The sequence below is a fragment of the Hemitrygon akajei genome, chromosome 25, assembly GCF_048418815.1.
Source record: "Hemitrygon akajei chromosome 25, sHemAka1.3, whole genome shotgun sequence".
Lineage (NCBI taxonomy): Eukaryota > Metazoa > Chordata > Chondrichthyes > Myliobatiformes > Dasyatidae > Hemitrygon > Hemitrygon akajei.
This window is the reverse complement of record NC_133148.1, coordinates 30,697,596-30,725,565: the sequence shown is the minus strand read 5'-3', so window position 1 is coordinate 30,725,565 and position 27,970 is coordinate 30,697,596. Positions and strand designations below refer to the sequence as shown.

The 27,970-nt window shown below is 40.0% G+C and overlaps 1 protein-coding gene and 1 pseudogene across 1 annotated transcript in view; both read left to right on the top strand.

Moving 5' to 3' along the window:
- Positions 1-2,904: 2,904 nt before the first annotated feature.
- The window catches only part of LOC140716264 (cation channel sperm-associated auxiliary subunit gamma-like), a 164,544-nt gene continuing 139,478 nt past the window's right edge, over positions 2,905-27,970 (top strand). The window contains exons 1-7 of the mRNA XM_073028874.1: positions 2,905-3,024; positions 5,343-5,511; positions 11,078-11,298; positions 16,938-16,991; positions 20,531-20,678; positions 23,051-23,177; positions 27,129-27,222. Of these exons, the coding sequence (XP_072884975.1) occupies positions 5,403-5,511; positions 11,078-11,298; positions 16,938-16,991; positions 20,531-20,678; positions 23,051-23,177; positions 27,129-27,222 (753 nt within the window). The 5' untranslated portion in view covers positions 2,905-3,024; positions 5,343-5,402. The remainder of the gene's footprint in view (positions 3,025-5,342; positions 5,512-11,077; positions 11,299-16,937; positions 16,992-20,530; positions 20,679-23,050; positions 23,178-27,128; positions 27,223-27,970) is intronic.
- Positions 20,944-21,142, top strand: LOC140716213 (large ribosomal subunit protein eL39-like; annotated as a pseudogene).

The following is a 27,970-nucleotide window of genomic DNA, read 5'->3' as shown; positions in this document are numbered from 1 at the left end:
GGTGGCAGGGGCGTCGTAGTGCGCTCGGCAGAGGATGGTGCTCGGAGAGGCTGTGCCGGAGGGAATGGTCGGAGGCGCGGAGGTTCGACGGACTCGGAGTCCACTGTGGTCGGGGTGCTTTCACTGTGCTGCGTCAGCGAGGCTGGGTCCGGCGGCACCGTGGAAGTCCATAGCGGGGGTATTTCCTTCTGCTGCCTTCGTGGGATGAAGAGTCTACCGGGACCCTGAGGACTTGTGGAAACTGTGTGGTGGTTTCTTTTGAACTTAGTCTTTTAACATCTTTAGACTATTTTTACTGCGCCCATGGTCTGTTTTTTAAAAATCAATTATGGTATTGTCTGCACTTGTCGTAACTATATGTTAACTACAACTATATGTAACTATGATTTTGTGTAGGTCTTGTAGCTTTAGTTTTTGGTTTGTTGGGTGGTAGAGTTGGTCTCCTGACTTGGTGTGTCTGGGTAGTCTTGTTTTGTCTGGTGGGTTTGGAGCTCCTTTCCGGGGAACGCGCTAAGTTGGTAGTACGTAGCAGCCTCTCCGGACTCTGGATTTGGGGATTGCTAAACGTTATGTGGATTTTCTGGTGGTGTCTGTTTTGTCATGTGCTTTTGTGATATCATTCTGGAGGAACGTTGTTTCATTTTTTTAACTGCATTGCAGTTGTGGTTTCTAAATGACAATAAACCGAATTTCAATTCAAGAGGGAATTCCTGAAAAGTTTACAAAAGAGGACACTCCTCTTGATGTATTCTCTCTAAAGCAAATCACAAGTCTCACTATTAATGGCAGAGTTGATCCAAAAGAGAGAACAGAAAAGGTCCCACACTGTCAGGTCTACATGGAAACCCAAAATCGCTGGAAAGTATGGCAGAATTTCCACTTCCCCATTTTTACCGGTGCCAGATTGAGAGTTCTTGCACCACCCAAGCTGAGAGCTGAAGTGTTGGAGGAGATAAATGCCAGTTGTCCAGGCATGGTGAAAATTAAAGCAATGATTCGAGACTTTGGTGGACTGGGATAGATCTGCCGATCGAGCAGCTTGCCGTGCACGCTTCGGGATGCCATCATGTCCAGAAGCTGCCAAGGGCAGCACCTCTCCATCCCTGGGAATGACCTGCATTGCCTTGGAAGAGGATCTATGGGATTTTGCCAGACCATTCACGGGCACAAATCTCCTGGTAGTAGTGGAGGCAAAAACAAAATGGCCAGAAGTGTTCCCGATAGCCTTCACTACAGCCTCACTCTGTTATTGTGTTGAGAAGCCCCTTCTCAAGGACTGGTGTTCCAGAACACTTAGTCAGTGACAATAACCTTATAACAATTACAGCACGGAAACAGGCCATCTCAGCCCTTCTAATCCATGCCAAACGCTTACTCTCACCTAGTCCCACCGACCTACACTCAGTCCATAACCCTCCATTCCTTTCCTGTCCATATACCTATCCAATTTTTTAAAAATGACAATATCGAAGCTGCCTCTACTATTTCTACTGGACCACGGTTTGTTATGGAACAGTTTCAGTCCTTCCTGAAAATTAATGGATATTACATCTGCACTGTATCACACAACTACAAAAGACTTGGTGGAAAGCTTTGTCTAAAGAATGCACTGAGAGCCAGGTCAGCAGAACCCTCTACACTGAAATCCCACCAATTTACATGTCACAATGCAGCTTTCCCCACAACCAACAGCTCATCAGCCTTCCTGTGTCACCTCTTGTGCTTCCACTTGGATCTCCTCAAACCCAGTCTCAGAAGGAGTACGCAGGACGAACAGCCAAGACAAATTGAGGGCTCTTCAAACATGGAGGTTCGATGTTGCACTCCTGGACAAGCAGTCCTGGCAGAGGTGATCAGAAGTAGGTACTTGGAAAGATTATCAACCGAACGGTACTACCCTCCTACACAGTGAAGATTACGTCTGATGTCATCTGGAGATGACACGCCAATCCGTTGAGGAGAGCAGAGACGATTGTTGGAGAAGAAAGCTGTCCAGAGTTGTCAGGGGCACTTCCTGCAGTCTCGGAGTCGACTCCTACATCCACCATGGAGGAGGCCCCAGAACCTGAGATTGTTTCACAGCCAAAAGTCTCTCAGGCCAAGCAGAGTGACTCCACCTTGTTAGGAAAACGTTAAAGAACGCAATCCCACAAGAGTAAGAAATCCTCCTGTGATTAAATCTTTATGCCTGAATGGGGCAATTTTAAATTTACTATGCTGTGGATGTCTACATAGTAATATTATATAGTGTATTCTGTATGTTGTGAGTGTGTACAGTATATATGTACATATGAGTGTATATGTCTAGTGAGCAATGTGTTACATGTTTCAGTTGAGATGCATTCTTTATTGAGTTGGGAGTTTATAGCTAAGCAGGGAGGAGTGTAGTGCATTTAATATTTCAGTAGTATTGTAAATATATTTGATTAAGCATTTTCTTTGTTTACACAATTCTTATGGGTTATACACGTCACATGCGAGCGCCTCGCTGAAGAATATTCAAGTATCTCTGGCTCCCGTGTTTTTCTTGCGATCAGTTTAACGCTCTCCATCATAAAAAAAGAATCTGATACTTTTCATTTTCATTCTATATAATTAAGTTTTTTTTAATTTAAAAGTTTGTACTTAATTTCCGCGAAAGTTCATCACTTTAACCTACATAATCGGGCGCCATCTTCGCTGCAGATAATAAGAAGCAGAAATGTTGACTGTGAATACGTTGGACAACTGATCCTTTACAGTTATTTTTCCACGGTAATCCGTTATCTCACCAGGTGAACAGATAATCTCGGAGACTTCTCTGCACGCAAGCGCACTAGCACTGTCGTGTTTTGGGCTCGGTCCGGTGCTACGCATGCGCCGGACGAATGCCGCCCCCCACCCCTCCCCAAACGCATGCGTACAATGCAGATGGCCGGAAAACGAACGTCGGAGGGGGCCTCGGGCCGGGGCGGTTGCCCTTTAAAAGTGCACATGCGCATTGCGTTTCCTGCCGTCATTAAACCCGGCCGGACGGCTGCGCAAGTAAGTGTTTTTTAAAAAAGGCTATTCTTTAATTCTCAGTGATTGTCAGTCAAACACGGAGTGATCGTGATTTGCTGTCTTATCCTTTGCAAGTTTAAACTGCACAGGTAAAGTCGTTGGGAGGAACTTCCCCTGTTGTTCTATTATCTATTTGCTCTTCCTCACAGTTTGAATAAAATCTAATCGCTCCCACCGCCCCATTTAACTCCTGACCTTTACTGCTCTGGTAATTGGTTTATTATCATTTCAGGCACCGAGATACAGTGAAAAGCTGGTGTATGCGTCCATTCGGACAGATCATTCTACACATAGTACACCCCAGGTCGTGCAGAAAGAAAAAATAACGCATAGTCTAGTTGGAGTATTACTGTTACTGAGAAAGTACCATCGTAGAGTAGACAAATACCGTGTATGTTATTCAATGCTTTAATCAGTCTTCAAAAAGCAAGTATTAAGCTTAAGTCATCCTTGGATGTAACCATGGTTAACGTTTCTTTCTTTTTCCAATACTTTTATTAAGTTTCATATACTGTACACAAACACAGTTCATAAGGATACTTATTATAAATCAAAATAAAATAGCACAAAATGCACTGAATATAAATCACATTGATGCAATCACGGTATCCCATAATGATCAATCAAATAAAATAAATTGAATGATGAAATACCGTAGTATGGTTAATTATATTAAAAAATATAATAACAATTCAATTAATAACTGTTAATTGAATTAACAATTCAATTAATAACAATTCAAAGATTTTTAAAATAGTTCAGAACATTTCAGTCCAGTGGTGAATTCATGTTGTCCGACCAAGGCCCCTGTGAAAGATTTGGGTAATATTCAAGTTAAGTCCAGCGAACTTTTATTGTCATTTTGACCATAACTGCTGGTACAGTACATAATAAAAATGAGACAATGTTTTTCAGGACCATGGTGTTACATGACACAGTACAAAAAAATTAGACTGAACTACGTAAAAACAACACAGAGAAAGCTACACTAGACTACAGACCTACCCAGGACTGAATAAAGTGCACAAAAACAGTGCAGGCATTACAATAAATAAACAGGACAGCAGGGCAAGGTGTCAGTCCAGGCTCTGGGTATTGAGGAGTCTGATAGATTGGGGGAAGAAACTGTTACATAGTCTGGTCGTAAGAGACCGAATGCTTCGGAGCCTTTTCCCAGACGGCAGGACGGAGAAGAGATTGTATGAAGGGTGCATGGGTCCTTCATAATGCTGTTTCCTTTGCAGATGCAGCGTGTAGTGTAAATGTCCGTGATGGTAGGAAGAGAGACCCTGATGATCTTCTCAGCTGACCTCGCTATCCGCTGCAGGGTCTTGCGATCTGAGATGGTGCAATTTCCGAACCAGGCAGTGATGCAGCTGCTCACGATGCTCTCAATACAACTCCTGTAGAATGTGATGAGGATGGGGGGTGGGAGATGGACTTTCCTCAGCCTTCGCAAAAAGTAGAGACGCTGCTGGGCTTTCTTTGCTATGGAGCTGGTGTTGAGGGACCAGGTGAACACCAAGAAATTTGTGCTCTTTACGATCTCTACCGAGGAGCCGTCGATGTTCAGCGGGGAGTGGTCGTTCCGTGCCCTCCTGAAGTCAACAACCATCTCTTTTGTTCACATTAAGAGACAGGTTGTTGCCTCTGTACCAGTCCGTTAGCCGCTGCACCTCCTCTGTGTAAGCTGACTTGTCGTTCTTGCTGATGAGACCCACCATGGTCGTGACATCGGCGAACTTGATGATATGGTTCGAGCTGTGTGTTTCAGCACAGTCGTGGGATATTTCCAACTGGGTGAGAAATGCCCTGGTCGATCATGGCATGGGAGACACTAGATGTGGAATCTGGAGCAGCGAACAATGTGCTGGAAGGAACTCGAGCAACATTTGGTGATGGCTGGGTGGGGGGAGAAGATATGTGGAATGAGATGGCATGGGAGACAGCAGATGCTGGAATCTGAAGCAACGAACAATTGGCTGGAAGGAACTCAGGCGGCATTTGGTGATGGATGGATGTGTGGAATGACATGGCATGCATGGGCGATGTGGAGGTCCTTGCTTAGAATGGGATTTTGCCACAAGACCTTGTGCTTATCTCTGATGAAATAGGATGTTATGAGGGAGCACGTATAAAGTATTTTAACAAAAGAAAGACTCCATTAGAGTTGTGTATTTTTTTCCCAATTCTTCATTTCTACCTTGCTTGGAATAGACTTGTGCCACAGCACCTTGTGCTCATCATCGATGGATTTTATTAATAATACTTTTTCTGTTTTTAAAAATAAACATGTATAGTAAACGATCACAGAAACAGTGAAGAGGCGACGAAGGTGAGACTGGCTCGAAGGTTGAGACATGCAAGATGGACTGGGAGCGAAGTTGAGGCAGGTTCAAGGAGAAGCGGTTGGAGTCGGGGCATGTGAAGCGGGAATTTCGGAGCCCCTCCACCTATTCCGAGAGCAAGGTCTGGTCTATCTAAGTGTTCGGCCAATTTGGAAAGGTCGGATATGGGCCGGAATGTGGCGGCGGGGTCCAGGCCCGGAGTTTGTTGTTGGGGGGGGGGGGGGGGGGTCAGCTCTTAGGGGGAGGAATGACCCAATGTTTGGAGGATTTAAACACCAGGATTGAAAAGCCAAGGTGCAGGGCCCACAGGCGAGGGTCAGGCCCATTCTGCTCGCTGCTGCACAGCATTTACTCTGCTCTTTGCTGCACCAAGGTTGAGGCTGTGGGCCTGCTCCGGATGCTCTGGGCTTTGTGTCTGCGGGCTCCACGATGTTTTCCAATGCTGTGCGATGAACGGGAGCTGATCTGGGCTTTGTGTCTGTGGGCTCTGCAACATTTTGCTTTGCGATGAACTGGAGCTGAGGCTGTGGGCCTGCTCCAATTACTTTGGGCTTTGTGCCTGCAGGGCTCCATGACATTTTCCAATGCTGTGTGATGAATTGGAGCTGAGGTTGTGGGCCTGCTCCAGCCTTTGTGGCTGTGAACTCACTTCTGTTCTGAATGCTGTTGCTAGCTTCCATTGTTTCCATGGTATGCGTTCCATTTTCCTCTCTCTCTGTGTATTACTTTTTTAAAAATGGGTTCTTTTGGGTTTCTTGTTTTTATACAATCATAGAAATCTACAGCACATTACAGGCCCTTCGGCCCACAATGTTGTGCCGACCATGTAACCTACTCTAGAAACTGCCTAGAATTACCCTACCGCATAGACCTCTATTTTTCTGAGCTCTATGTCCCTATCTATGAGTCTCTTAAAAGATCCTATTGTATCCTCCTCTACCACTGCCGCTGGCAGAGCATTCCACAAACCCACCAGTCTCTGTGTGGATAAACATGCCTCTGACATCTCCTGTGTACCTACTTGCAAGTACCTTAAAATATGCCCCCTCGTGTTAGCCATTTCAGCCCTGGGGTAAAAAAGCCTCTGGCTATCCACATGATCAATGCCTCTCATCATCTTATACAGCTCTGTCTCATCCTCTGTCACTCCACTTATCTGGGTTGAATTCCATCTGCCACTTCTCAGCTCAGTTCGCCATCCTATTCATGTCCCACTGACAACCCACCAGACTATCCTCAACTTGTGTGTCATCAGCAAACTTACTAACCCACTACTTACTCATCTAGGTCATTTATGAAACTTACAAAGAGGAGGGGTCCCAGAACAGATTCTTGCAGAATGCCACTAGTCGCTGACCCCCATGCAGAATACGAACCATCTACAACCACCCTTTGCCTTCTGTGGGCAAACCAATTCTGGATCCACAAAGCAAGGTCTCCTTGGATTCCATGTGTCCTTACTTTCTGAATAAGCTTATCAAATGCCTTACTGGAATCCATATACACTACATCCAATGCTTTACCTTCATCAATGAATTGAATTGACTTTATTACTCACATCCTTCATATACATGAGGAGTAAAAAATCTTTGTTACATCTCTGTCTAAATGTGCAATGTGTTTTGTTACCACCACAAAGAATTTAGTTAGGCTTGTTAGGCCTGATCTGCCCTTGACAAAGCCATGCTGACTATCTCTAATCAGACTATGTCTCTCCAAATGCTCAGAATCTTCTTCAACAACTTGCCCATCCCTGAAGTAAGACTCACTGGTCTATAATTTCCTGTGTTATCTCTTCTCCCTTTCTTGAACAAGGGAACAACATTCTTCCAATCTTCTGGTATTTCTCCAGTCCATATTGATGATGCAAAGATTATCGCCAGAGTCTCAGCAATCTTCCCCCCTCATTTCCCAGAGTAGCCTGGGGTATATTTTGTCTGGTCCTCACGACTTATCTAACTTAATGCTTTTCAAATGCTCCAGCACATCCTTTTTCTTAAGGTCTGTATGCTCAAGCATTTCAGTCCACTGTAAGTCATCCCCACAATTGCCAAGGCCCCTTTCAATGGTGAACACTGAAACAAAGTATTCATTAAGTACCTCTGCTACCTCCTCTGTCTCTGTGCATATGTTCCACCATTGCATATGATTCGTTCTACTCTCACACATCTCATCCTCTTATTCTTCACATAGCTGTTGAACTCCTTGGAGTTTTCCTTAATTAAGACCTTCTCATGGCCCCTTCTAGCTCTCCTAATTTCCATCTTGAGCTCTTTCCTGGCACCCTTGGATTTTTCTAGAGCTCTAACAGTACCTAGTTTCTTGAACCTTTTGTAAGTTTTTCTTCTTAACCAGATTTTCTACATCCTTTGTACACCATGGTTCTTTTACCCTATCATCCTTTCCCTGTCTCATTGGGATGTACCTATGCAGAACGCCATGCAAATGTTCCCTGAACATTTGCTGCAATTCTGCCATACATTTCTCTGAGAACATCTGGTCTCAATTTATGTTCCCAAGTTCCTTTCTAATAGCATCATATTTTCCCCCACCCCAATTAAAATGTTTTTCCAAATTGTCTGCTGCTATCCCTCTCCAGCGCTATGGTAAAGGAGATGAAGTTATTATCACTATGTCCAAAATGCTCTCCCACCAAGAGATCTGACACCTGACCAGGTTCATTTCCCAATAGCAGATCTAGTACAGCCTCTTCTCTAGTTGGTTTATCTACATTTTATGTCAGGAAACCTTCCTGAACACACTTACCAAACCACCCCATCTAAACCTCTTGCTCTAAGGAGATGTCAGTCAATATTAATAAAGTTAAAATCACCCATCACAAGAACTATTATTATTATTATATTGTTTCAAAATCTGCCTCCCTATCTGTTCCTTGATATGCCTTTTACTATTGGGAGGGGGTGTCTATAAAAACACCCAGTAGAGTTATTGCCCCCTTCCTGTTTCTAATTTCCACCCACACTGACTCAGTAGACAATCCCTCCATTACTTCCTCCTTTTCAACAACCGTGATATTATCCCTGATTAGCAATGCCAGGCCCCCACTTTTACCTCTCTCCTTGTCCTCTTTGAACATCTAAAGCCCGGCACATTCAGCAGCCATTCTTGCCCCAGAGATCCAAGTTTCTTCTGTAATGGCCACAACGTCATAGTCCCACATACTGATCCATGCTCTAACTTCATCCGCCTTGTTTATGATACTCCTTGCATTAAAATAGACACACCTCTAACCACCTGGCTGAGTGCACCTTTGCTTTATCATCTGCTCATGCTTCCTCATAAACTCCCCACAAGCTGTCTCTACTTGTGCGCCAACCGCTCTATCCTCTGCCTCTTCACTTCGGTTCCCACCCTCTTCAGATCTAGTTTAAACCCTCCCCAATTTTTGAATTATTCAAAATCTTTGATTTGCTATCAAGTACAGATGTTGGCTAATAATGTTTTACTATATGATAAGGATTTTTTTCCTTTTCTTTACCAAACAGCTTTTCTCAGTAGTGGGTTTAGATTCTTTGTATAATAATAAAATTATTACTTTTCAATATTACGATTCAATTTAATTTACATGAATATGGAGTAATGAAACTGTAAGTGTGATTCACATAAATTGTAATTGATATATGATATACATCCTCCTGTACTCTGTATTCTTTTTTGTAAGCAATCAATAAAAATATTGAAAAAGGAATTAAGAGTGAACAATAAAATCTTCAAGAGAGCAAAAAAAACCCACCTCCAACAGCATTAGCAAACCTCCCTCCTAGAATATTGGTTCCATTCAGTTCAGGTACACCCATCCCACTTGTACAGGTCACTCCTTCCCCAGAAGAGGTTCCAATGATCCAAGAACTTGAAACCCTGCCACCTACACCATCTCCTCAGCCACTCATTCATCTGCATTATCGTCCTGTTCTAACCTTCCCCAGCTTGTGGCACTGGGAGTAATCTGGAGTTTGCCACCTTGGAGGTCCTGCTTTTCAGCCTCCTTCCTAACTCCCTAACTTGCTGCACAGGACCTCTACCCCTCTCCTGCCTATGCCATTGGTACCAACATGTACCACGACCTCTGGCTGCTCACCCTCCCCTCCAAGAATATTCTGCAACCACCCAAAGACATCCTGGACCTTAGCATCTGGGAGGCAACCCACTATTCCGGTGTCTCTTTTGCAGCCGCAGAATCTCCTATCTGTCCCCTTAACTATCGAGTCCCCTATGATTATTACTCCGCCTGACTTCACCATATCCGTCGGAGGCTCAGAAGCTGACCACAGTGCTGTTGGTGTGGCTGCTGCTGCCCTGCCCAGGTAGGCCATCCCCCTCAGTGATATCCAAAGAGTATACCTGTTGCTAAGGGTAATGGCCACAGAGGGAACCTGCACTGGCTTGTAAGGAGACAAATTTCAAGGTGGTATAATGTAGACCTACTTTGGTAATAAATATACTTTGAACTTTGAATGTGAAGCTAAAGCAGTATATTAATGCCAAACTATGCTAAACATTAGTTGCTTTTTGTTCTAATTACCGTAGATTCCGGACTACAGAGCGCACCTGATTAAAAGCCGCTGGCTCTAATTTTAGAAATAAAATCAATTTTTTAATTGTAAAGGCCGCACCGGATTTTAGGCCGCACCACTACTTTTAAATATACATACGTATCGGTAACACAAATTACGTTGCATATACTTTTTTACTGAACAGCACGAACAACATTCCAATATCTCCTAGCGACTGGTAAAAATATATAGACTGCAGCCTACCAGGAAAAGTTATTGATCGCCTTTAACTTAAAAGCAGCGTTTTCGCTCGGGTCTGACGCGCTTGCGTAACGCGATCGGGTCTAATCGGGTCTGACGCGCTTGCGTAACGCGATCGGGTCTAATCGGGTCTGATGCGCTCGGGTCTGACGCGCTCGGGTCTTGCTTTTCTTCGAGTATTTTCCATGTTGATGAGGGTGAGTACAAATGACTGATTTACAATAATTTAATTGTGAAAGTGCGCTTGATTTATCGTACAATTTCATTGGACCTCTGTGAACTACTCATCAATTTTATTGGTCTACTGTTACGAGGCAAAATGTTTACGAGGCGGCATGAAAAAAAACCATGTATTAGCCGCTCTGGATTAAAGGCCGCAGAGTTCAAAGCTGTTCAAAATGTGGGGAAAAAGTAGCGGCTTATAATCCGGAATCTACGGTAATTTCTGCCTAGGCAGAAGGCTATGTTCCTTCTTACTGTGGCTTTGAAGGTACTTAGGTGCTTAGGAGAGCAGAAGTTCTACTTAAATTCGCCTGAGATTTCAGGAATTGGGGCACGTGTGTCAATGGCTGTGATGTTATCAGTGTTAAAATGACCCAGAAGATTGTAAAATTTATTATTGATGACAAAGTTCACACTAAGAAGATGGGTTTCTGTTTCAGAAGATGGCTCTTCCAATGACAACTGATTTTGGTGGCACAAGGGCAAGCAGTCAGATTAATATTAAAATATTGCTCTGGATTTTTAAATAATTTAAGAATTATTATAAATTCAGAATCAGATTTTCACTTTTCAAATACGTTGGATGTCTATGAAAACATATTTATAGGACATGCCGATAAATTTGCACAGTATTGAGAACTCGACATAATGACTATCAATTTTATAATTTTAATCTCTGTCCATCTCCAGGATTGCCAACCTACCTCACCTTTGCTATAATGTTTAGATTGTATGGTCTTCTCTTTTGGCCCTTGTGCTTGGCTTACCACTGTGAATGGCACACAGACTTGAGCAAGTTTGGTAATCGTAAAGAATTCTCGGAAGCCATCCTACAACAACACCCAGCTGCCAACCTTGATCTTGTATTTCAGAATTTAACTGACCAGGGTATCGACTCTGATAAACTTGAAGTAAGTATATTGTATGTTAATTCAGAGAACTGCATTCTCTTGTGCATAAATTTTTGAATTTGATGTATGGCTCCAGTTGATAAACTTCATTTCTTTTAGGTTTTAAGCTAATATTTCAATGAATTATGCTCTTGTGAGCATTTAACAACTTTGTGAACTATATATGGAAATAATTTATTATTGTGCTTAACTAATACTTATTGCCTATTACATCGCTAACATTTAGGACAGCAATGAAGGTCCTCCATCTCTGTCTGTCCATTCTGTCACACACAGATGGAGAAGAATTCTTCATTACTGTTACCATAATTGTTTTTTGAGCAGTCAGGGTTGTTAGCCCAGAGCTGGACCCCCGAATCTGAAAGACTGGTGGACCACTCAGTCTGACCTCTAACCATTGACCTTTTTGGCATGGGTGACCCTACCAAGAGTCAAAGCACAAGGCCCTGACTCCAGCCAACATAGCTCTTCAGGTCATTGAGGCACGCAAGCCCCCAAAGCCCGTGACAAGGTTATGGTCCTTTTGGAGTACTTAATTAATGAACCAATCAAAATCATTTTTAAAATGTCTCTCATCACAAACAAGAGAAAATCTGCAGATGTTGGAAATCCAAGAAATCCAACAAGCACATATAAAATGCTGGAGGAACTCAGCAGGCCTTGTGGGCCAAGACCCTTCAGGAGGACTGGAGAAAAAAAGATGGGGGTTGACCTCCCCCCATCTTTTAAATCTACTCCTCATCTTTTTTTCTCCAGTCCTGCGGAAAGGTCTTTTCCATAGATGCTGCCGGCCTGCCGAATTCCTCCAGCATTTTATGTGTTGCTTAAAAATGTTTCTTTTTTTCCCTCAATGATTTTATGTCAGAGACAGTTTACCCCAATATTAACAAAGAATAGCTGTGGTTAGCTGGAAGCATACATTGTGGTGGGTTATGTTTTCAATGAATAGATATTGTACTGCAGATTTCAGTAAGGGGAGCACTGTATTGGGGATAGTTGATAACTGTTTCACCTAGTTTTTTTTTGCATAAAATGAAGAAAATTTTGTTTCTCATATATAAGACAGCTTTCTTAATTGGAATACTTTGTTTAAGAATTTTTTTTTGTTTAAACAAAGTGTACATAGTGGATTTAATCATAACAAGGACTCTGTTCATCCTGCTAGATAAAAGAGATAAATGATTCTATCCAAACTGTCTCATCTAATGTTAACTGGTTTGCCTTCAGTGTTAGGAATATCTTAGCTTATGCAGAATTTTATAGTTTTAGTTATACTTACAGTCTCTACTATTCTTGTTGGGCGGAATGCACTGTGAGGTAGCTCCAAAAAATGACTGTGAGTAACTAATATTTTATTTACAACAGACCTGTTCTTTTATCATTTGTTCTCTTGAATGCTTTGGGGATAAAATCTTTCTTAGATGCTCTTCTCAGACTATATTTCCTCCAGTGGATGTTCTCATAAATCAAGATTCTGTTCCCCATGGACTCGGTCATTGGAGAATCTTTAGTGTTCTATGTTTTGATTCTGTGAATATCTGCCAGTGAGTCCCATGCTTTTTTTTTTCCACATTACTCGCAGATCTAATCAGTGTTTAGATTAAATTTTTAAAAAGCAAAGAACTGTAGGAGTTGAAAGCCTGCAACTTAAAAATAATGCTGAAAATATTTGGCACATCAGGGAGCACCTTTAGGAAGAGAAACAGTTAATATTTGTGGTTGAAGCTACTTGGTCCTGTTAACAGACCTTACTGCTATAATGATCTTCTATCATTCATAGTCAGATTCAGGTTTAATATCATTGTGAAATTTGTTAACTTTGCAGCAGCAGTACAATGCATGATTTAGAGAAAAAAAAACCCTAAAGTTCAGTAAGTATATATGTATATTAAATAGTTTAATTAAATAAGTAGTGCAAAGACAATTAAAAAAAAAAGTAGTGAGGTAGTGTTCATGGGTTTAATGTCCATTTAGAAATTGGTTGGCAGATGGGTAAAAGCTGTTCCTGAGTGTATGCCTTCAGGCTCCTGTACCACCACCTGCAGCTTATTTTGATCCTGTGTGGTGCCCCCACCCCCATACCAGATGGCACAGCCAGTCAGAATGCTCTCCATGGTACATCTGTAGAAGTTTTCAATTGCTTTTGGTGACAAACCACATCTCCCCAAACTCCTAATGAAATATAGCCGTTGTCTTGCCTTCTTCATAGTTGCAGCGATATGTTGGGTCCAGGTTAGGTTCTCGGCGATGTCAACACCCAGGAACTTGAAATGGCTCACTCTCTCCTCTTCTAATAACATCAAGTTTATGTTTATATTAAATGATGAGAGGCATAAATAGAGTAATAGAATCTTTCTTCCCATCGTGGTGTATCAAAAAAAACCAAGTTCAAGATGAAAGAAGTTTTAAAGGGGAATTGAGAGGCAAGACTTTTACACAGAGTGCATTTAATACCAGAGGAAGTGGTGGAATCAAATTACAATCACTAGTCAGTCCTGATGAACTGTCTCAGCCTGAAACTTTGACTGTTTACTCTTTTCCGTAGATGCTGCCCTGCCTGCTGAGTTCCTCCAGCATTTTGTCTATGTTAACCAGGGTTAAGAATCATTTAGACAGGTATTTGAATAGACAGAGCATAGGGGGCTTTAGTGCAAGTGAGTCAACATTGATGCAATGGGTTGAAGGGCGTGTTTTGTGCTGTATCTTTCTATAAATTTATGTGCCATCTTTCATGTTAGGGAGAAGCAGGAGAGTATGTTAACAATTTTACATTAAAATACACGTCAGGGTTTATTACACTGTAGAAAGAAAAACTGTTAAAATTTCGGGTCAGAAATCTTTCATCAGAGGTGGGAAATTAGGAAAAAAAAGTTAATTTTATTCTGCAAAGATGGTGCGGAGAGATGGATAGGACATCGGGAATATTTCTGATGTGGCGAAGTTGAGTTTAGCCAAGGGATTCTAATGCTTACGGAGCTTCAGGTTAACATATTAATGAGGGCTGTGAGTGAGAGGTAAAACAAAAGGACTTGTTAAAGCTGTGAAATATGGGCTAGAGATGTCTCTGAGGCTTAAGCCAAAACAAAAATGCTGGAAATACCCGATGCATCAGTCTGTATCCATGAACCAAGTTGATGTTACAAAGACATAATCTTTCAGAAGAAATGGCCAATGAAAAAATTGCAGATGCTAGAAAGCCGAAATAAAAATGCACATGGTTCTGATAAGAGTGTTGGACTGAAATGTTAACTGTTTCACTCTTTTCATAGATGTTGCGTGACCTGCTGAATATTACCAGCATTTTCTGTTTTTTGATTCTAGAGATTTTGTTAGTGTTCATTAGTTGGAACCAGCAAGTATAACCCCACTATATAAGAGAGGGGAAGAGAGAAAACAGGAAGTGAATGATCAGTTAGCCTGATGTACATAGTAGGGAAACTGTTGGAATCTATTATTAAGGGGCATGTATAAAATGATGATGGAATTTGACAGTACCAACATATATTTATGAGATATAAGTTATGTTTGACAAAGCTGTTAAGATTTTTGAGGTTGTAAGTAGCAAAATGGTTGATGGCACTCCAGATGATATGTCTTTGATACTTCAAAGGACCTTCAATAAAATGTCCCACAAGAGATTATTAAACTCAATTAAAGCTCTCGGTATTGTAGCATACACTGTAGACAGATAATTGGTCAATGAACAGAAAGACCAGAGTAGGAATAATCTGGTGGTTCTTATGATGGGAGCTTGCATCCAGTGGAGTGCCATAGGTATTGGTTTTGGGGCTTCAGCAATTCACAATCTAAATAAAAGCATAAGGCATAGGAGAAGAATTAGGGCATTCAGCCCATTGAGTCATAGAAAAGTACAGCACAGAATCAGGCCCTTTGACCAATGTAGTCCATGCCAAAACATTTAAACTACCTACTTCCATCAACCTGCACATAGCCTTCCATACCCCTGTCAAACTTCTCTTACATGTTGAAATCAAGCACGTATACACCACTTGTGGTGGCAGCTCATTCCATACTTTAATGGCTCTGACTGAAAAAGTTTCCCCTCATGGTCCCCTTGAACTTTTCACCTTTCACCCTTAATTCATGACCTGCAATTATAGTCTCACCCAACCTTAGCAGAGAAAGCCTGCTTGCATTTACCTTATCTATACCCCTCATAATTTTGTATACCTCTATCAAATCTCCTCTCAATCTTCTACAGTCCAAAGGATAAAGTCCGAACCTATTGAACCTTTCCTTGTAACTTAGGTCCTCCTGTCTTGGCAACATCCTTGTAAATTTTCCCTGTCTTCTCTGCCATTCCATCATGGTTGAGTTATTATCCCTCTCAACCGCATTCTCCTGTCTTCTCCTGGTCTGTAACCTTTGACGCCCTGACTAATCAAAACTTACCAACCTCTGCTTTAAGTATACTCAATGACTTTGCCTCCACAGCCATCTGTGGCAATGAATTCCACAGATGCACCCACCACCCTCTAGCTAAAAAATTGTTCCTTATCTCTGTTCTGAATGGACGTCCCTCAACATCAATGAATTTGATGAGTAGATCAAGCATAATTTGCTAATCATACAAACATGGGCTGTGGTGATCTTATAGGGTGGTTTGTGGGGAAAATTGTAAGGTCATCCACATTGGTAAAAATAAATGACGGGGAATATTTTTAAATGTTGAATAATTAAAAGTATTGGTGTTCAGAGGGACCTGAGAGTTAAAATCAAAGCTCTGTAAGACTGCAGTTTTCATGTGTTGGCCTTTATCTCTTTCACCAGTCAACTTCCAGCTCTTTATTTCACCCCTCCCTTCTCCTAGTTTCACCTATCACCTGCCACTTTGTACATTTTCTTCCACACCTCCACCTTATTAGTTTGACTTCTTCCCCTTTCCTTTCCAGTCCCGATGAAGGGTCTCGGCTCAAAATGTCAACTGTTTACTCTTTTCCGTAGATGCTGCCTGACCTGCTGAGTTCCTCCAGCATTTTGCGTGTGTTGCTCTGGATTTCCAGCATCCGCAGATCCTCACGTTTTCATGTGTATAATCTGACATTTACTCAGCTGGATACTGAGGAATGCAGAAAGTGCCAAATCAGATATAGGGTGCAAACAACGATTCCACATCACGAAGCTCAATAGAAATGAAGCACTGAGATGAATAAAAATCTAAAGACTCAGTGACTCAGAGCCTAATTTGTCTGTGCTTTAAAAAAAAATAGTGAGGTAAAAGCATTTGTACTTTCAGGAGAGCTTTGACTTTGGGGGAAAATAGTTCTGATATACCATCTTGTTTGATGTTTCTTTTTATTTCTTGCTGAATATTGTGGATATGAGCATATTTGCTGTTTACTTTGGGCCACCATATATAAAGAGTAAAAGTCCTTTGTAACCTAATGTAACCCAATGTAACCTAATTTTTTATCTTGTGTTCAGAGCCCAATCGGCTTTTTAAAATTTATGCAAAAATCCCAAATTATAAAGGCTTATTAGGAAAAGGCTATTGACTTCTTTTGGCACTTGGAAGTTCACGTAGATATGTATTTGTTACTTAAATTGTTTTGTTGATTACAACATCAATTTTTAGTGTTAAGTAATTTGTACAATTTAACTTTTTTTTTTACTTTCAGCACTACAATGCTTTCCCTTATTTCATAAAGATAAAATTATCCTGTCAAAATCAGGTACTGTGCTATTTATTAAAATCATACAGCACCTAGAACTTTCTGCATTTATATTTAATAATAATAACAGGGATATTAAGACTTTTGAAATGGACTTTGAAGAGGAGCTGTAATTAAAAAGTTAGTTATTAGTTTGAAATCAGCAGCTAAGGGACTAGAGTTGAAGAATTTTATAGAAATGGGGAGGACGAAGCCAAAGAGAAATTGAACTTAAATGTGAGAGTTGAATTGCTTCTGGAATAGGAACATGTTTAATACAGTTTTATGAAAGTGGTGCAAGTTTAAAAAATGGGTATTGTTAATTTTGCATGAGCTATGCCTAGATATTGGATTTTATTATTTTTGGTGCATTAAAGCATTGTTGTCAATAACACCAACTCCAATCGGGGTTCTTTTTAAAAAAAAAAAATCATAAGTGCTGAAACCAAATATACAGCAGGATTAGTGTGGAGTCCATTGGAAAAGGTTTGTTGAGTCACGACCTATGGTGTTCCAATGGAAGCCCTTGCAAATTATTGCACTCAGTGCCAAGTTAAAGCATGACATTCAGAAGAGGATGTCTGCCTTGAAGGGATTCTTCAAGGAAGCCAGGCGTTGGGATTGCCTTAGAGGAGAGAGCAGCAAGAAGAGTGTATCAAGGTTCTCCAGGAGAGGTCTTGAAATGCTGGTGATTGAGGCACAGGCCACAGTGGAGAACTTGTGTACGAAGAGAAATGAAAAGGTTTTTAGATATTATTGGCTGGAATTGGAAATCAGGACATTGGACCTGGGCGAAGGGTTTTGGGAGCCCTAAAGTAAGCACATATTTAAGATGAAGTATCAAAGTAAATTACCCCACTTTGTTCTGATCTCTAGTAAATACTGCTGAAGATGGGTACAAGTCCACATTCAAAGGCAATACAGACTCATCTGAGAAATACAGAACTAATTTCAGAAATACAGTACCCAAAACAAATTTCATAGCACTTTGAATCCAATATTCAAAAATGTTTCTATTTAATTGAAATTGATTCATGGAGCATATAAAAATACAAGTTATCCTATTTTGAGTGTGGGTGCTCATTACTGCAATGTTAATTCTGATTTTTTTTTTCTCTGCTCAAATGCCTCAATCAGGAAAGGCCTACAAACTTCTGTCTGGAAGTGTATTGTATAGAGTGAAAACTGATGTGGAAACTTGCTTCCTGATGTTTATAAAAAAATAATAATAATTTAAGATTGGTTGTTATAGCAGCAGTAGTCATTTTTTGAGTTGTAACCACATGGGTCAAACTGACTGCACTGGAACTTCCATTTGCTATAGATGGGTTTTTTTTTAGGTGAATAAATGTCTAGTCCCTTATAATGCCAACAATGACGATGAGGCGTGATGTCTTTTACTGCTGAACGATTAAGAATTATCCTGGGAAGAAATAGAAAAGTTTTGTTTGAAACTATGAGGAGAAGCACATTAAATACTTGCAAGTACTTAAGTACAGGTATTGTTTGAGGTAGTTAAATTTCTAAATTTAAGCATGCCATAACATCCCATAACCACTGAGCGCGATTAGGTGGAGCAGCATCCTTCCATTTAAGCAAGAGTGCCCTTCTAGCCATAACAGAGATAAAAGCCAGAACCTGCAAGTTAGATTTCTTCAAAATGGTATCTTTCCCTCCAACAATACCAAATAAGGCAGTCAAAGGATCAGGCTTAAAATTTACTTTAAAAAGTACAGAAAAACTTTGGAATACTTTCTTCCAATATTTTTCAAGGCTTGGGCATGCCCAAAACATATGAATGAAGCTTCTCCATTGTTACACCTATCACAGTAGGGAGATATATCCATATAAAAACGGGATAGCTTATCCTTGGTCATATAAGCCCTATGGGCCACTTTAAATTGTAGGAGGGAATGATGGGCACATGATGAAGTATTAACCAGTTTAAAAATTTCATTCCAATTTTCTTCAGAAATTGAAGTCTGTAAATCCTGTTCCCAAAAATTTTTGATTTTGTCTAAAGAATCATTCTCATTCCCATCAACATCATAAATATTGGATATTGAACCATTATAAAATGGTTTCAAATTAGGAATTTCATCTAAGTTCTTATCAGGACTTTTAGGAAATGTATATAATTGAGATTGCAGAAAGTCTCTAATTTGTAAATATTGGAAAAAGTGGGTTTTTGGTAAACTATATTTAGTTGACAGTTGTTCGAACGAGGAAAGACTTCCTCCAACAAACAGATCCAGGAAACATTTAATACCTAATCTATGCCATTGTTTAAAAACTGTATCAGTCAGAGAGGGTTTAAAAATAATTAAGAAAAAATGGGACTAGAAAGGGAAAATCTCAATAAACCAAAGTGTTTTCTAAATTGTATCCAGATCCTCAAGGTATGTTTAACTACCACATTTTCAGTTAATTTACTTAAAGATAAAGGAAGTGAAGGAAGGAGAACGATGAAGTTTGGAGCGGAGAGTGTAGACTGGAGGTGATGTGGAAGCCCATGATTGACTCCCTTGCCTCTCTCCGATTGAGAAGTTCAGCAAGGTTAAAGTCACGGAGGATGAGCAGGTGTTCGTTGCCGTCTGCCCGTATCTAACTTGTCTTCCTCTCTGTCTTGCTAGCTGCTGTCAGAGGGAAGTCAGGAGTCTTGGGATCCATTGGTGAGGCTGTGGACTTGTTTTGGGAGTCTTCATGTTACATGTGTTTCTGGATACTGGTTACTCTCTTGCTGTTCTTGAGTGTTTTGACCAATACAGACTAGGGTGCTTGGGCAAAGAATGGCCCTGCAGCCTGTATTGGCTATTGGCACGGCCCTGAATGGCACTAAACTGAATACTACTAGTTTGATAGTCTACATGTTGTTCGCTCACTTCTTGCAGTTTGCACAAGTTGCTCTTTTCCTTGCACATTGGGTATTTGATATTTTCTTGAACAGATTCCATGGTGTTTCTTTGTTTCGTGGCTGCCTGTGGGGAGATGAATCTGAGAGTTCTAATCTGTATGCGTAGATCTTTAATAAGTGTACTTTGAATCTTTGAATATTTAATTCCAGTTTAGCCTGAAGTTAACTCTTTATGCAGACTTTTGTCAACCAGGCATCACAACAGTGTGTGGGTTGGTTTTTATAAACTGGCCCAATGAATAGAAGAATGATTGTGTGAATATGATTGCTCTTTGAACTGGTTGACTTAATAAGCCAAAATGGCTGCCTTTTGTTGCTTGGAAATATGGAGAGGTGAAGTAATAATCAAATACCCAAAAAGCTTTGTAAATGAATAACATAGTCAAAATATTTGTGAATTCATCCTCTTTTGGTCACAAAATTATCAATTTTTAAACATTATCATTTGTTGATTTGGTTAATTTTACTACAGAATAATTTGTGACTATGTTGAAAATCTGTACTTGATTTCTAATCAACTCCATGGTAGATTTATCAATATTTCCATTATTATGTACTTTTGTCTGTTTGCTCATAATATTACTTTTAAACTGGTCAGTTTTATTCACATACTGTAATTCCGTTTTGCAACAATTTTTCTTTTTAGGAAGAAAATAAATTAGCTGCTCGATCTGCATACCTTCAGGGGATGAGTCCTATTGTCAATATAAAATTTCAACCCCCAGTCAATTCAATTTACAATCTACCAGAGTTGCTGGAGATTTCCATAACTGCAGCAGCAATGGCTGATGATGGTGAGTATACTCTACAAATAAAATGTGCAATTGGGGATGAAGGCAATGCAACAGTATTAAAAAAAAATTTAAAAAAAATAAAAAAATTTTGACCACCAAATAAAAAAGGAAAGGTATCAGAGGACCAAAGCATATGTTTTCACACATATTTCGATTAAAGATTGTAACAGATGACTGCATGATTCTTGATGTAACTCTTCTATTTAAAAATACAGCATGAGCTTCTTTCTCGTTGATCGCCATTGTGGGAGTCACAGTTTCGGCCATGCCGTCGCACAAAACCTTCCGGATCAAGCGATTTCTCGCCAAGAAGATGAAGTAGAACCGGCCGATCCCGCAATGGATCCGCATGAAAACCGGCAACAAGATCAGATACAACTCAAAAGGGAGACACTGGAGAAGGACCAAACTCGGCTTGTAAAAAGATTCACTCCCTCTGGCACAGTGTCGACAGCTTAACACAGAACTATCTTCTACCATGTAGGAGAATAGAATTGCGGATCTGAGCTAATGCTGGCAGAACAACATTTTCTTTATTTTCTATTGTTGAAAAATAAAGCTATTGCTGTTTGGTGCAAAAAAAAAACAGCATGAGTTCTAATCTGCAGAGGGCAATGGATGGCTTGAAGGAAGTCGACAGGCCTGCGGTTTGACTGCCAAGTTTTTTCTAGTGCTGCTCCCCCATACTCAAATCAAGTTTGGCACTTATTAGGCTGTTTTATTTTGACTTTAGTCCAACAGTCCAACAGTGGGAGGTGTAGTCAGCTTCAAAGTTGGCAAAGGCGGTATGAAGCTAATTGGTAGTGAAGTGAGTTCTGATTTGTAGGTCAGCTTGGCCTAAACGCAATCACTCTCAAATGTTATTCTCCCTGGGTAAAACGTGCTTGAAATCAAGATCTAACATTACACACAAGAACATACACATACCCTGTAGTTACCTGGTGTGTAATTATGTGCAAGTAATAAAGAACTTCAATTCAAGGGGTTCACTTGGAACCAGAAACCACCATGGTGACAGGGTTGTGCATGCACAGGGTTGAGGAGCAGTTCAAATATAGCAGTTCAATAATAAAATATTCTAAAGTAAACCCATGCCAAGTTCATATTTATTAAGAACTAACAATACACTCTTTTTGAACATTGGTTTTATATGGTTTATTCTGAAAAGAAAGTTAATTCTGCATAAACTGGACTCTAGGTGAGTATAATAAGAATTTAAAAAGTCACGTACAATCTTTCACAAAAAGGACAAAATATAACTCTCAGTTCTTTCCAGTTCTTTGAGGTGTGATCACTGCTATAATGCAGGAAATTTGCACATATGGGGAACAGTCAAATAACAATACGAAAGATAAGATCTGTTTTAGTGATGCTGGTTAAGGATGAATGTTGGCCAGGACACAAATTAATTTACAATAATATCATTTATGTACACCAAAAAAAGCACATGGTTTAACCTGACGAAGGGTTTTGGCCCGAAACGTCGTCACTACCTCCTCCCATAGATGCTGTCTGGCCTGCCGAGTTCTGCCAGCATTTTGTGATTTTATTTTTTTTTAACGTGGTTTAACATTCCACTCAAAAGGCAGCACAGATTTGCATGTGCCTGTTAGAGACTGTAACTTGGGAATTCTTAGAATTTGATGCTAGAGAATTTGGAATTAATTTTTGTGATCTCTAATTAGTATTCTAATTAATAAGGTGAAAAGAAACATTAAAATAGCCAAGAACTTATTATGTTTGATTTCAGCACCATTTACATGGGAGATCATGATGGGCTTGGATTGGTACTTTGGAATGATTTGAGAGTAACAAGGGATAATACTGTACTCAGAGTCATGGATTCATAGAGCTACACAGCATGGAAACAGGCTCTTTGGCCCAATATGCCAGCTAATATTTCCTATCAAGCTACCTCATGACATTTTTTAAGTTAGTATAGCATAACCCACTAGTCATAACCAGTAAAATGGCTTTTTTTTAAAAGAAAATATTTATTGAGATACAGTGCAGAATAGGCACTTCTAGCCTCGTGTGCCATGCTGCTCCGCAATCCCCCGATTTAACCCTAGCCTAATCATGGGACAATTTACAATGACCAATTAACCTACCAACCGGTACATCTTTGGACTGTGGGAGGAAGCCCCATGCGATTACAGAGAGAACGTACAAACTCCTCACTGGCAGTAGTGGGAATTGAACCCTGGTCGCCTGTAAATTAAACTGTTGTGTTAACCACTACGCTACCGTGCCACCCCTCTTTGTAAGAGTGACGATAATAAGTTTTCATTCCTTAATTTTGTGATGGAATTAATGTGATTAGGTATTTTCATTCATATGGTTCCAGTACCACCTTTTGTTTTGTGTTGCAGATTCTGAGTGTTTGGAGGACATTTGTGAAGTGGTGTGGTATGTTCCTTTACCTTATAGGAATGGATCTGTGGTATCTGAAGTTACTATCACAAGCAACAAAATTAGTTTTCATATTCCAGACAAGAAGTAAGAATGACAACGTAAAAATTAACCTCAGTAGAATTATATTGTGAAATGATAACGTGCTGTACTTATTGCATTCATCAGTTCCCCATTTAAGTAGTTTTTCACATCATTAGAACAGAGGGATTTAGTAAAAAAGCATTAAAACTTTAGATGTATTGTATACAGTAGTTTTAAAGACAATGGTGCTAATATGAGTCTTTGCTAGTGCAGGTTCAAACACTGTAATCCAGGGGTTCTCAACCTTTTTTATGTCTTGGACCAATACCATCAAGCAAGGGGGTCTATGGACCCCAAGTTGGGAACCCCTACTTTTGTGGTCCAGCAACTCCTATAGTGCAGTATGTTTTAAATGTATATACTACAGACTGGTATGAATTAACTAATTCTAACTAAAATTAACTATGTTTGTATTGATGTGTAGCTAATTAACCTGTCAATACAACTTTTTGTGATGTCTGCTAATAATATTTGTCAAGAGCAATGTTCCTTTTGGGGGTGGGGTGTGTGTGTGTGTGTACGCGCGCACACATCTTTCAGTACTAGTGCACAAAGGAATTTAAACTGTGCACAAAAGGTTGTCACCCTCTACCCTGTTGGCATGTTAAGTATGTCCCGACTGTACACAATCACATTTCCTTTTCCAGTTTTTAATGCGGATGGTGTTGACAATGTAGAGTTTGCTATGATTTGTAGATTTTAGAACTAGCTTATTTATACTGCTGTTATTGAAGAAATTATTTAATACACAGATGCTGTTTTCACTGGGCAAAAAATTGCACAGCACAAGATTTTTGTGGACACTGATCATTACAAATTAGAGGGAACATTGGGCAAGGGTGTTTACAACTTGCAGAAACTTTTGGTCCCAGATAGTTCTATAAACACTTACGCAACCTGAAGAGTGTCTATACTGTTTGGAGGAAGATGATGGGTCTGGGGGGGGGGGGAGCAATTCCTGTGGTCCAGATTTTTTAGTGTGAAAGGTGCTAGACAAGAGAATTTTAAACTGCAATATAAAAATCGACACTTCCTGTTCTGTTAACAATAGTTGGATGCTCTTTGTAAATTTAACATGAGGTTATTTTGCACCACTAACTGTTGCAAAAATCTCTTGATTTTAAAAAACTGCATACACAAGTTTTTATTTGATAGTAGTAGTCTTATTCAATAGGGTAAATATTTTTAATTTTCTTTTACTTATGTTTTCATGAGAAGAATACTTCTTGTATTTTAAACACACCTAACTCCAGATTCATTAACAGACTAATTAATGAACTATCCAAAAGCAAAATATTGTAGATGCTAAAAATCCTTGAGCAAGGCACTTAACCACACATTGCTCTGCGACAACACCGGTGCCAAGCTGTATCGGCCCTTGCCCTTCCCTTGGACAACATCGGTGGCATGGAGAGGGGAGACTTGCAGCTTGGGCAACTGCCGGTCTCCCATACAAACCTGCCCAGGCCTGCGCCCTGGAAACCTTCCAAGGTGCAAATCCATGATCTCTCGAGACTAACGGATGCCTAAAAAAAATCCAAAGAAAAATGTAACATGCCAGAATTATTCTGTAGATCAGGCAGCATCAAACAGAAGCAGATAATGTTTCAAGTTGAGGACCTTCCACTAGTCTTATCATCTCCTGTAGGGAGTATGACAAATCTGTGAGTATTTGAAATCTGTGTGAATCTGGTTTGTGAAATGAAGCAGCATGAGCAAATTAGACATATTGACCATGAAATCTGAGGATGTATGTTGAAAATCTGGTGAGCTGGAGGAAATTAAAATATTGATTGAAGAAAGGGAGAGGTGAGAAAGTGCAAATAGAATAATGGTGATAGTACAATGTGAGGAATAATCTGACAGTGTTTGCTCAATAAACCATTGTGCGCTAGTTATAATGTAATGGTTAAACACTGGACTAATATTGAGACCTGGAGAATTGATCCAGAGGTGAGCTTCAATCTCTCTTCTGGGGAATAATACTTTCAGATTTTATACTGATAGAGTAAAAATTATTCATGGTGATTATGAAACTAGATGATTGTTGTATAAAAACAAATCTTCCGGAAAGGAAGTTGGTCAACCTTACCTAATATATGAGTCTATACCAATTAAAGTGGACCAATCTTAACCATCCTTTAAAATTATCTGTTTGGGATTAGGTGCTGGGTTGCAAATAAGAATAAGTTAGCTTTGGAATAACTTGAGGAATAAAGGATAATTATCATTCAGCAGATGAATTATCAGTGGTTATTTAATCCAAGTATGCTCTACTATTGATGCCTAATTATACCTTTTTTATATATTATTCAATTTTTAAGATAATTACATAGAATGAATAGAATAATAGAGTATAATAACAGCCCTCCCCCCTCCCCTTAACCCTTCCCCCCTTGACATCCCTGTCTAACAAAAAAGAGAAAAAGAAAGAAGAAAGAAAGAAAGATTGCCTGGATATCGGAAGATCCCCACATGCTACCGATACCTTCTTCTTCAGGGTCTCTTTCCTAGTCCTCACTGCACTCTCCACTATTTAAGTGATGTTTTGTGAAATAAGTCACAACCATTTCCCTTTCCATAAAATTTTCTTAGGTGTGCACAATTTCTCCAATGGGCACAGTGTTTCCCTTTGCATAGGTGTGATGAAATTAAATCATGCCTGTTCACATGATACCTGCTCATGCACAAGAGTAATGGACAATCTATGTTGAAGAACAATAATTCCATGCTTTTCCATTTCTCCAGTAGTTGGGGGATTAAATTCAAGAGCCACAATATAATGTTGCAGCTCAATAAAACTCCGGTTAGACCACACTTGGAGTATTGTGTTCAGTTCTGGTTGCCTTAGGAATTGGAAATTTTAGAGAGGGTACAGAGATTTTCCAAGATGCTGCCTGGATTAAAGAGCATGTCCTATGAAGAAAGGTTGAATGAAATAGGAGTTTTCTTTTTAGAGTGATGGAAGATGAGAGGTGACTTGATAGAGGTGTATAAGATGATAAGAGACATAGGTAGAGTGGACAGGTTGTGCCTTTTTCCCATGGTGGAAATGCCTAATATGTCAGGGCATAATTTTAAGGTGATTAAAGTAAAGTGTAGGGGTGATGTCAAAAGTAATTTTTTTTTCTCTCAGAATAGTAAATGCATGGGTCCACTGTCATTTTAGTGAGAATTGATAAAAGTAGTCATAGTCTTGCTAAACTGTAGTTCAAGAACTGAATGATGGAAGGGAAGTAGCTGTTATTGAACCTAGTGGCTTGGGATTTTGGGCTTCTGTACCTCCTCCTGATGGTACATGTAAGAAGATGGCTTGGCCTAGCTGATGGGGATCTGGGGACATTAATGATAGATGTTGCCTTCTTGAGGTGTGCCTCCTGTAGATACTACTGGTGTTAGGAACCGATTTGCCCATGATTGATTGGGCAGAGTGCATGACCTTCTTGAGGTAGCGACTACTGGTTTTAGAAATGGATTTGCCCATGATTTATTGGGAGAGTCCATGACCTCTTTGAGGTGGTGACTCCAGGTGTTGTGAATGAATTGGCCCATGATATATTGGACAGAGTCCATGACATTTTTGAGGCAGTGCCACCTGGCTTTATGAAATAATTTGAGTGGAGTGAGTGGAGTCTGTTGAGTGGAGTCCATGACTATCTGTAGCTTCTTGCATATCGCCTCCCCCTAGTCCCTCTAGTGTTAATTGGTTGATTATTTTCCTACTGACCAAAGTCTAGCTTTCTGTGCAGAGTGCCAACAATTATATTATTGAAAACAGAAGTATTGTAGCATTACCATATTTCTTTGCTAGAAATGTAAGGATTTGCTTTCAATGTGTGGTTTTGATAAGATGTATTTTTCTGTTTAGTTAATACCTAAATATAGATTAAGATGTTTTGTTGTTTAAACTTAAATCTGCTTTTTGGTTTTTTTGCTCAACGTTGTTTCCTCCAGAATTCTTTTAAATGTTGATGGTTACTTAAATCTGAAAGTGAATTTCGAAATAGATGTTGACAAGGCTATCAAGCAGTTTGACATTGGACATGAGGTTAGCAGTTTTTGGTTCTTTATTAGGTTTATTTGCTTGAATAATTTCAATTAATCTTGCTGAATCTAGTTGCCTTCTGCTATTAGCATGAATATTTATCAACTTTCTTCCAACCAGGGTATCTTAAGTATTCTAAATGCAATGCTCAATAGAATTGTCAAAAGACAGCAACTGTGAATCTGAAGAGCATTCTGATAATAATTAGTTATTGTTGCCTGTTACACTGGTGGTGCTTAGGATAGCAATGAAGGTCCTCCATCTCTGGTGGCTTTCAGGGCTTCCTTCATCGTGTCAGCAGCTTCCCCTTGGTTTTACATGCAAGTCCCAGGAGGAGACTCAGGAATACGGTTGCACTCAGATGTATTCTTCATTGCATAATTCATAGTCCTACAGAACAGAAGTTGGACCTTCAATCCATCATGTCCATGATGACCATCGTACTCATCTTATTTACCCACATTTGGTTTGTATCTATCTGTGCATTGTTAATTCGAGTGTTTGGCTGCTGCTTAAATGTTTTGAGAGTACCTGCCTCCACCAGCCACTTAGTCAATGCTTTCCAGATTCCAACCTCTCTGTCAATGAAGGAATTCATCTTCAGGTTTCTGCTACACTCCTACTTCTCAACCTGCAGCTATGCCTTCTTGCATTAGATATTCCCACCATGTGAAAAAGACTCTCACCATCTAGACACCTTATAATTTTGTATACCTTTACCAGCATTCCCCACCCTCTCACTCTCCCTTGG